The 11979-nt window shown below is 33.9% G+C and overlaps 1 protein-coding gene and 1 non-coding gene across 2 annotated transcripts; both read left to right on the top strand.

The window, feature by feature from the left end:
• Window positions 1-2400: 2400 nt before the first annotated feature.
• On the top strand, window positions 2401-2895 carry LOC107016956 (agamous-like MADS-box protein AGL62). The gene has a single exon (XM_015217259.1). The coding sequence runs from the start codon at window positions 2401-2403 to the stop codon at window positions 2893-2895; it is 495 nt and encodes a 164-aa protein (XP_015072745.1).
• Window positions 2896-3312: 417 nt separating this feature from the next.
• LOC114077006 lies at window positions 3313-3508 on the top strand. Its single transcript, XR_003578102.1, has one exon. It is a non-coding gene; the product is annotated as a U2 spliceosomal RNA (small nuclear RNA).
• The last annotated feature ends 8471 nt before the right edge of the window (window positions 3509-11979 follow it).

The following is an 11979-nucleotide window of genomic DNA, read 5'->3' as shown; positions in this document are numbered from 1 at the left end:
GAATTTTATTTGAAATATATCCGAATTTTGACCCAAATTGATGTAATAATCCCAAACTTAGAGCAGATTCTTTTATCCACCTATACTATTTAATAGTGTATTTTAAAGGTATATATGTATCCACGTGAATGTTATAAAATTTTCATCATCATAAATAGTAACTTGTCTACGTAGGCACACATATACCTTAAAAATACACAATTGAATAGTACAGAGGATAATAGGGTCTGCTCAAAGTTTGAAATTGTTATAACAATTTCGATCAAAGTTAAGATATATTTCTAACCCTTTTTCCTTTTCTTTATAGTTAGACTTTAGATTTATTACTATTAATGAAAATGAGAATTTTGATTTTTCTTATATAAAAAAAGTTAAAAATTGGTGCAAAGTTTATCTTTTTTTCTAATTATGTTCATATTTTCTTACTTCAAGTTGATATTTCATTAATATAATTTCTTTTTAGGGAAAATATACAAGTATCCCCCTAGACTATGAGCGAAAATCCAGAGTCATTCTTAAACTATTCTAAAGTCCTATTATCCCCCTAAAATTATTATTTTTTGCACCTTTTTAGCTTATGTGGCATCCAAATATCTCACTCACCGGCGTGGAATTACGGTGTATAAAATTACAAAAAAAATAAGTTCAGGGAGCTAATAGGACCTCAGTTTAGTTAAGGTGTGTCTTTAGAATTTTGGTATAGTCTAGCGGATACTTGTGTATTTTCCTTTCCTTTTTTATAGTGTTGTATTTCATTAACATATTTTCCTATTAAAGATAGATTTTCGAATCTTATTCAAGTCATTGTCTAGTTAATGTTAATGTATGTGAAATATTTAATTTTATTGTAATATTTTAAATTATTTAATTTGCAATTTATATTATTTATAATTATGATCAGTTAGTTTTTATTGTCTATTAAGAGTTGATTACTTTATTTAAGAACATCAAGATATTCTTTTATTGTGATTTAGTTTTAAATTTTCTTTTTGTTAATGCAAATAAATATTTGATGTTGCTTATTAATATCCAAAAAAAGGAAAGATTTTCATGTGTATTTTGTCTATCTTCTAATTATACTCTAATTTGATATTTTATTAATATATTTTTATTTTTTTATTAATGTAATTTATTGATATTTTTATCGTTGTATTTTATTATAACATTTCCTGTTAAAGACTTAAAGTTAACTTCTAAATATTATTCAAGTCAATGTGTATTTGATGTTAATACATGTAAAATAATTAAATATTTTTTGAGTTGCAAATTAATTTAGTTTGCAATTTATAGTATCCCTAACTATAATCACTTATTATTGTTGTCTTTTTGAACTTAATCATTTTAACAAAGTGAGAACTTTTATTTTCCTAATTATACGAAAATTAAAGAAATAATAATTGATGTATAGTTTATCTTTTTTCTGTTCATATTTTTTAACTTCACTTGATATTTCATTACTATAATTTCCTTTTATATTGTTGTATTTCATTTATATATTTTCCTTCTATATTATGATATTTGATTAATATATTTTCCTTTTATATTATGATATTTCATTAATATATTTTCCTATTAAAGTTGGATTTCAAATCTTATTCAAGTCAATGTCTATTTATGTAAAAATACTAAGTATTTTTTCTACTATCATTAAGCTTTAGATTTATTTTTAATAATGTAAATGAGAATTTTGTTTTAATCATTATCCTAATTTTTAAAAAAAAGATTTGATGTGTAATTTATATTTCTACCAATTATATTCATATTTGCTAGCTCCAATTTGATATTCATTAATATGCTATACTATCATTAATATTATCATTGTCATCATTATTGTTGTTGTCGTTGTTGTTGTTGTTGTTGTTGTTGTTGTTGTGGTTGTTGTTGTTGTTATTATTATTATTATTATTTTATTAAAATATTTTTCTATTAAAATTAGATTTTGGATCTTATTTAAGTTAATGTCTATTTGATGTTGATGCGGGTGAATAATTTAAATTAATAATAACTATTTTGGGCTGTAATTTATGTTATTCTAATTATAGTCACTTATGTTTATTGTCTATTTAGAGTTAGACTAATTGAAAGAACATTAATATATTTTCCTATAATAGTTTAAGCTTCAGATTTATTTTCTAACTTCAAATTAATAAATTTCATGAGTATATGAAAATATTACATATTAAATTTAATATTTTATATTTTAATAATGTATACATACAAAATATATTAAAGGCATAAAAATTAATGAACTTCCTAATTTTATATATGACAACAGATCATTTGACTAAAAATCAATTTTTGCAGTGTATAAATATGTGTAATATCATTTTTTCATAAGTATCATTCACTGAAAAACGTTTAATCAACTATCTTTTCATCAATCTCCTTAGGAATTTAGCCATGGAGGGAAAGAAGACTAAAGGACGTCAAAAGATACCAATAAAAAAAATAGAAAATGAGGATGCCCTCCTTACCACATTTTCAAAGCGTCGCGAGGGTTTGTACAAGAAAGCGAGTGAACTTGTTAGAGAATGCGACGTTGACATTGGAATAATGATGATTTCCCCTGCTGGTAAGCCACATTCATTTTTTCACCCTACTCTTGATGCAATTGTTACTCGTTTTCAGAATCCTGATATGCAGTTAAGCCAAGGTATTCTTCTAGACACGATTACTGCTCGAAATAAAGTGAACGAACTCAAAAACAGGCTTGAAGAACTTGACGCTGTAGAAGATGCTACGATTGCTCGAACAACTTTTTATGACCAAATGGCAGAAATAAGACAAAAAGGTTGGTGGGAATCAATTGAGAATCTCAATGCAGATGAAGTGACCATATTTGATGCTTGGTTGAGTGATACTTGTTCCAAAATGTGCCATCGTTTGAAACAATAGAAAATGGAGCTTCATCATCATTGGGACGTGAATCTTTTGGAGTGTGAAGTTTGTAAAATTGAAATTATAGTTGAATCATTCTAGGTTATCTCTTATAGGTATATTGGTGAAGCATCTAGTTAGTTCAATTTATAGTATTAAGGTATTGTTTTTTTCAAAAAAATTATTTTAATGATACTAATATCATGTATTGCTATGATTTTCATTAATAATATCTGATATGGTTTGTTTTTAATATTGCTTGATGAGAAAAAGTTATTTCATGTGTTGGTCTGAAATATAATATATTGGTTAGAGTAACACTTATATGCATTACATCAATAAATTGTTGTTAATTTTCTCCTTTCAATTGATTTAGGGTTAGGAACCAAACATTTTTCATCTAATAGCTTTTTATATGCAACATATGATTATAGTATACCTTTCTCGGTCTTTTGGCTAAGATCAAGTGTAGTATCTATTCTTATCAGTTTAATATATGATATGTGGATCATTGATCCACACAATATTAAATTAATTTTTTAAGGGGTAGAATTCATTGAGGTAGCTTGCTTCCTGTTCTGTTGCGAGTCGCCATTGTGTTGTACTACTGCACGAGCCTGACGCACCCCACAAAAAAAGTATATAATGATGCACAAAAATGAATTTCCCAAAGTAGATTGAGATATATATCAATTTTTCTAGCGAAAAGTCTCATATTTATCCCTAACCTATGGGAAAAAGCTTATAAATACCCCTCTTCTATCGTTGGGTCTAAAAAACCCTAAAGATAAATATTTTGGTTGAAACATACCCCTCAACTTAACACAAAGATATTTAGGGCCCGTTTGGATGGGCTTAATAAAAGCAGCTTTAAAAAAGTACTTTTGAAAGTGCTGAAACTTATTTTTAAAATAAGCAGTTATGTGTTTGGATAAAAGTGCTGAAGTTGCTATGCCAAACGTGAAAAGGAAAAAATAGAAGAAAGAGATGTTAGGGTTATGTTGTAATTTGGAGATTGTATAAAAATATTAAGGGCAAAAAGATAAAAATGTGGTCAACTTAAAACAGCTTATAAGCTAAAAAAAAAAAAGCACCCCTACCCCAGCTTTTAACTTTTGGCTTAAAATAAGTTTTTTTTAACTTAAAATAAGCTATTTTGGGTATTGCCAAACAGCTAAATAAGTCAAAAATCAGCTTTTAAGTCAGTTTGACCAGCTTTTAAGCTGAGCCAAACAGGCTCTTAGATAACTCTAACTTTTTGAAAAGCCATGTGACATCTTCTAATTGGCTTCCCATTTTAATTTACAATAATTCATACCCACCCAAATTTTAAAATCCAAATCCATTATTAATCCATTTTACCCACAAAAGTACATTCCTTTTCTCCTCTAAAATCCATATCTAGGGTTCTTCCTCGTCTGTAAATTTTATTTCAATTTTTTTTTGTGAATTCATGATCAAAAATAAAAATTTAATGAATGATTTGGAGAAACAAATACATACAGTAAAAGAAGAGGAAGAAGGTCTCCAATGAGAAACAAATACATTCAGTAAAAGAAGAGGAAGGACCTAAATGGGGTCAATATGAAAAAAAAAATTGAAAAAATTGTTGAAGTTTTTTGAATTTAAGGTTACTATATTTATTTGTGAATTTTTTGTTTATATTTTTTATTAATTAATTCTCATTTTTGAGATTTACCAAAAATATAAAAATTTAAAAAAATTGTTGAGTTTAAGATTACTATATTTATTTTTGAATTTTTGGCGTTAATTGTTTTTCCATATTTTTCTGTCTTTTATTAATCAATTACTCATTTTCGGGATTTACCAAAAAAATAAAAATTTAAACAAAATTATTTAAAACGGGTCGGGTAGTTTATTTAAAAGGGTATTGATTTATGGGTCAGATTAAGTGTTTATGGGTCTGAATTTTTTAGGAGTATAATTGATCCCTTTCCATTTTCATATAAATGTCATGTGGTAAGGTCAAAGGACATGACAATTCCATGTGACATTTAAAGAAATGAAAAATGAGTTGGATATGTCCAGCAGACCAGCTAACACCCATAAGGGCATATCTATGCGAAAAGTTTGACGTTGAGGGCGTGAGTGAGCCAAACTTTAAATGAGGTATATCTAGACCTTTCCGAATAGTTTAGGGGCATATTTGACTCTTTTCCCTTGGAAAAAAAATATGCATAAGCAACCCCAATTTAATAAAGCAAGTAAGTACAATTCAATCCCAATTATAAGATAGTATGAACTCCTAGTCTTACCCAGACATGAAATTCGCACGAAACATATCCCACCTGATCACAACGTCATAACTAATCATACCTGATTCATCACACAGTTCCAATAACCCAAACCACCAAGAATTTCTAATTTTTTATCTACAACGTTTAACATGCAAATCCAGTCTACATAAAGACCACCTGGCATTTTAAATACAACAATCAAGTGGAAACTCTAGGACCAACATGTAACACATCTAACACAATAAAAAACTTGTTCCTCATAGAACCTACACACAACTATTAATGCAACATTGTGGTACTCAAGCCAACCATTGTTAGTGTACCAACTTGGTACTCGAGTCAATTAAATGATATTTCATATCAGGCATAATATTCGAGCCAACCATTAGTAATTCTATACCTGTGTGGTACCAAAGGCAACCAACAATAACAAACAACATGCATAATTGAAGCCACAAGTAAATTAAAAATTTCCATTTTATGAGATTTATCAACATGATGTCATTTTGTATTCATCCTTTATGTTTTTCCCACATGCATTGCACAAGAAATATTACAAGTTGTTAATATGCATAAATTACATAACTTCTAAAAAATAAACAATCATCACTCACTTGAAGAGATCCCTTCTCCATATTTCTTGATCAAACTCCACTGGCAATTACCTTCCTAAGGATCACACCAACAACATCATAAGTTAATCAATAACTAGTAAAAACCATAATCAACCTAAACCACCGTTAAGCATGTTGGGAAAGACAAGGCACTAACAAATAATGCCTGACAGGATAACAACGGAAAAATACCCAAGTCTATACTTTCCCTTCTCGATTTGAACCAAGAGAAGACAAACAACCACAAGCAATATGATAGTAAGGCAGCAAGTCATTCAACCAAACAAATATAACAAGGCAATAATAAACCAATCACACAAGACACCAAGATTTACGTGGAAAACCATTCGACGTGAAGAGTAAAAAACCACGGGACCAAAATCTCCACTATAATCATCAAGAGTTACAATATTTTTCTCCAAAATTGGCCACAAAACAAGTTCCAAACAACGAGCAACAACAAAATAAGATTGCACCAAATCTAGAGAATTAAAGGAGCAAAATCACCAATTTCGCAGCTACTGTTCACGACAGCAAAACTGAAGCTGCAGGCCACCAAATCCAACTCTGTCAGTTCTTAATCAAAGATTGAGATGAAGATAATATTCTGTCCAAAAATCAGCTCAATCGGACAAGAAACAAAGCGGGAATCACAATTTGAAGTTGGCTGTTAGGGCTGAATTTTGACTGCGAAAACTGCTCTCTTTCTCTCTTTTTGGCTGCTGAAAAAACTCTCTGTGTATATGAAAATAAGACCTAAATAGGCTTATATTTGCCTCATAAGAATGGGCCTATGGGCAAAAATGGGTTGGTCCAAATTGGGCTTTTATTTATCCACATAGGAAGGGAAAAATGCCCATAACCCAACAATTCTCCCCCTCACGACTATGTGGAGGAGACCGCCATCCCGTCGACCATGCAACAACCTTCAAACTTCTCTCTTGGCAAAGGTTTAGTCATCATATCGGAACCATTGTCATTTGTATGAATCTTTTCAAGCTCAAGCAACTTAGAATCCAACACATCTCGAATCCAATGGTATCTCACATCAATGTGTTTAGACCGACCATGGAACGTAGAATTCTTGCCAAGATGTATAGCACTTTGACTATCACAATAAAGCACATACCTCTCTTGAGCACAACCAAGTTCCCCCAAGAATCTCTTCATCCAAAGCAATTCTTTACAAGCTTCAACGACAGCAATAAGCTCAGCTTCTGTAGTAGATAGAGCAACACATTTTTGCAACCTAGATTGCCAAGACACAGCTCCCCCTGCAAAAGTAACCAAGTACCCTGAAGTAGACTTGCGAGTATCAACATCACCAGCCATGTCTGAATTAGTATAACCACAAAGAATAGGCTTCCCTGTACCAAAACACAAACTCAGACTAGAAGTGCCACAGAGATATCTCATAACCAACTTCGCGGCATTCCAATGTTCTCTTCCCGGATTAGAAAGAAAACGGCTAACAACTCCAACAGCGTGAGCAATATCCGGTCTTGTACAAACCATCGCATACATCAAACTACCAACAGCTGAAGCATAAGGAACTTTCTTCATATCTTCCTTCTCATCATCACTAGAAGGACACTGTTTCGTGCTCAATTTGAAGTGCATAGCTAAAGGTGTACTGACAACCTTAGCTTTGTCCATGCTGAATCTGCGAAGTACTTTCTGAATGTACTTCTCTTGTGATAATACCAATTTCTTGGCCTTTCTATCACGGACAATCTGCATGCCAAGAATCTGCCTTGCTGGTCCTAAGTCTTTCATAGCAAAAGACTTACTCAACTCTTGCTTCAACTTCTGAATCCTGCAAGTATTATGACCAACAACAAGCATGTCATCAACATAAAGCAACACAATAATAAAGTCACCATCAGAGAACTTTTGCACAAAAACACAATGGTCTGAAGAAGTCTTCTTGAAGCCCTGCTGACTCATAAAAGAACCAAACTTCCTGTACCACTGCCTGGGAGCTTGTTTCAAACCATACAAGCTCTTCTTCAATTTGCAAACATAATTCTCTTTACCCTTGACTTCAAAACCTTCCGGTTGCTCCATATAAATTTCTTCATCTAAGTCACCATGGAGGAAAGCAGTTTTAACATCCATTTGCTCAACCTCTAAATCTAGACTTGCAGCCAAGCCTAGAACCACACGAATGGATGACATCTTCACAACTGGAGAGAATATCTCATCAAAATCAACTCCCCTTTTCTGATTAAATCCCTTGACAACTAATCTAGCTTTGTACCGTGGAACTGGATTACCATCTTCATGTTTCACCCGAAAAACCCACCTGTTTTTCAAAGCTTTTCTGTCTTTAGGTAACTTAACCAAATCAAAGGTATGATTATCATGCAAGGATTTAATCTCATCTTCCATAGCATCAAACCACCTTTCTTTTTCTTCACTTTCCATGGCCTCATCAAGACTCTCAGGTTCTCCCCCGTCAGTCAAGAGTACATACTCATTGGGAGAATAACGAGATGAAGGAATTCTCTCTCTACTAGATCGTCTGAGAGAACTCTCTGGAGCATCTATAATTGGTTGTTGGACAACCACATCATCTTGCACTGGAGCATCAACAACATCATGCCGGTCATTCTGAACATGATCACCATCTTCATTATCAACTTGATTTTCATCATTATGAAGATTTTCTTCCGGTGCAATAGTCAAAGGAACTGGATCAACATCAACTAAGCTCTCACTACTCTGAAAATCAGCCTTGTCAGCTTTGTCAAAATCTTCAATTGTTTGGTCTTCAAAGAACACAACATCACGGCTTCTAACAAGTTTCTTCTCAACAGGATCATAGAAACGATAGCCAAATTCATCTTGACCATAACCAATGAAGATACACTGCCTAGTTTTAACATCCAACTTTGACCTTTCATCCTTAGGAACATGTACAAAGGCTTTACACCCAAAGACTCTAAGATGATCATAAGAAACATTCTTACCAGTCCAAACTCTGTCAGGGACATCACCATCTAAAGCAACAGCAGGAGATAAATTGATAACATAAGCAGCAGTATTAAGTGCTTCTGCCCAAAAGGAATCTGACAGCTTAGCATCTGAAAGCATACATCTAACCCTCTCAACTAGAGTTCTGTTCATCCTCTCTGCTAAACCATTTAACTGAGGAGTCTTTGGAGGAGTTTTCTGATGCCTAATACCCTGCTCTCTGCAATATCTATCAAAAGGACCAATATACTCACCACCATTATCTGAGCGGATGCATTTCAATGTCTTCCCTGTTTGTCTTTCAACCAAGGCCTGAAAACTCTTGAACACATCAAGTACTTGATCCTTGGACTTCAAAGGAAATACCCAGAGTTTGCGAGAATGATCATCAATAAAAGTCACAAAGTAAAGTGCACCACCATGAGATCTTACCTTAAAAGGACCACACAAATCAGAATGTACCAACTCCAGCAAATCAAGCTTTCTTGAAGGCGGATGACTCTGAAAAGAAACTCTTTTCTGTTTACCGGCTAAGCAATGAACACATTTCTTCAACTTTGCTTGTTTCACTCCAGAAAGCAAATTTTTCTTAGCCAAACTATCAATCCCCTTCTCGCTCATATGACTCAGCCTTCTATGCCATAACTCTGATGAAGTATCATTCTCCACCAAATTTACTGAGTCTCTGGACATGGAGCCCTGAAATACATACAAGTTAGACAACTTGTCACCACGGGCCACAACCATCAAACCTCTAGTAAGCTTCCACTGGCCAACACCAAGTGTATTAACATAACCCTCATCATCAAGATATCCCACAGAAATCAAATTCAAGCGAACATCTGGAGCATGCTTGACATTATTGAGAACTAGTTTGGAACCATTGTTACTTTCCAAACAAACTGTCCCAATGCCAATAACTTCAACTTCATGATTATTGCCCATTTTCAACGTTCCAAAATTACCTGGAGTATAAGAAGAAAATAATTCCTTCTTTGGCGTGACATGAGAAGTAGCACCAGAATCCACAAACCAGCTAGACTCATCACGAACAAGATTAATGGCATTTGCATCACAAGAAACAAGAAGATCATCATTAGCAACAACAGCAACACGATTTTCATTATCGCCTTCTCTCTTTTGTTGTCTCATATCTCTCTTGTGCTTGTAACAATATTTCATGATATGCCCATTCTTGTGGCAATAGTCACATGTAATATTCTTGTATTTAGACTTTGACTTGCTTCTACTTTTACCTCTATCATTCTGACCTCTGGACTTGTTTCTCCCCCTATCTTCAGTAACCAAAACATCGGAGTGTGAAGCTGAAGAAGATGAGGCTTGAGATCTTCTTCTCATTTCTTCATTCAAGACACCACTCTTAGTATATTCCATGGTTACAACACCACTGGGAGCAGAATTAGTCAAAGAAACTCGAAGAGTTTCCCAAGAGTCTGGCAGAGTATTAAGAAGCCAAAGTCCCTGTATCTCATCATCAAACTTTACACCCATTCCGGACAGCTGGTCAAGAACACCCTGAAAATCATTAATATGATCAGAAATAGGAGTGCCCTCTTTATACCTGATATTCATTAATTGTTTCAATAGGAACAACTTGTTGTTGCCAGTCTTCGAAGCATAAAGTGTCTCGAGCTTGTCCCACAAACTTTTGGCATGTGTCTCATTCACAATATGATTTCTAACATTATCTTCAACCCATTGTCTAATATAGCCACAAACCTGCAGATGCTCAAATTCCCATTCTTCATCATTCAAAGACTGAGGCTTATTAGAAGCAAACACAGGTAAATGCATCTTCTTGACAAATAGAAGATCTTTCATCTTGCCTTTCCAAATATGATAGTTACTACCATTTAAACACACCATTTTGCTCATATTTGCCTCCATCATTCAAAACGACAATCAACAATAACCAATGCTCTGATACCAATATGTTGGGAAAGACAAGGCACTAACAAAGAATGCCTGACAGGATAACAACGGAAGAATACCCAAGTCTATACTTTCCCTTCTCGATTTGAACCAAGAGAAGACAAACAACCACAAGCAATATGATAGTAAGGCAGCAAGTAATTCAACCAAACAAATATAACAAGGCAATAATAAACCAATCACACAAGACACCAAGATTTACGTGGAAAACCCTTCGATGTGAAGAGTAAAAAACCACGGGACCAAAAGCTCCACTATAATCACCAAGAGTTACAATATTGTTCTCCAAAATTGGCCACAAAACAAGTGCCAAACAACGAGCAACAACAAAATAAGATTGCACCAAATCTAGAGAATTAAAGGAGCAAAATCACCAATTTCGCAGCTACTGTTCACGACAGCAAAACTGAAGCTGCAGGCCACCAAATCCAACTCTGTCAGTTCCTAATCAAAGATTGAGATGAATATAATATGCTGTCCAAAAATCAGCTCAATCGGACAAGAAACGAAGCGGGAATCGCAATTTGAAGTTGGCTGTTAGGGCTGAATTTTGACTGCGAAAACTGCGCTCTCTCTCTCTTTTTGGCTGCTGAAAAAACTCTCTGTGTATATGAAAATAAGACCTAAATAGGCTTATATTTGCCTCATAAGAATGGGCCTATGGGCAAAAATGGGTTGGTCCAAATTGGGCTTTTATTTATCCACATAGGAAGGGAAAAAGGCCCATAACCCAACAATTCTCCCCCTCACGACTATGTGGAGGAGACCGCCATCCCGGCGACCATGCAACAATCTTCAAACTTCCCTCTTGGCAAAGCTTTAGTCATCATATCGGAACCATTGTCATTTGTATGAATCTTTTCAAGCTCAAGCAACTTAGAATCCAACACATCTCGAATCCAATGGTATCTCACATCAATGTGTTTAGACCGACCATGGAACGTAGAATTCTTGCCAAGATGTATAGCACTTTGACTGTCACAATAAAGCACATACCTCTCTTGAGCACAACCAAGTTCCCCCAAGAATCTCTTCATCCAAAGCAATTCTTTACAAGCTTCAACGACAGCAATAAGCTCAGCTTCTGTAGTAGATAGAGCAACACATTTTTGCAACCTAGATTGCCAAGACACAGCTCCCCCTGCAAAAGTAACCAAGTACCCTGAAGTAGACTTGCGAGTATCAACATCACCAGCCATGTCTGAATCAGTATAACCACAAAGAATAGGCTTCCCTGTACCAAAACACAAACTCAGACTAGAAGTGCCACAGAGATATCTCATAACCCACTTCACAGCATT

Source organism: Solanum pennellii, chromosome 4 (assembly GCF_001406875.1).
Source record: "Solanum pennellii chromosome 4, SPENNV200".
Taxonomy (NCBI): Eukaryota; Viridiplantae; Streptophyta; class Magnoliopsida; order Solanales; family Solanaceae; genus Solanum; species Solanum pennellii.
This window is presented reverse-complemented; position numbering and strand designations above follow the sequence as displayed.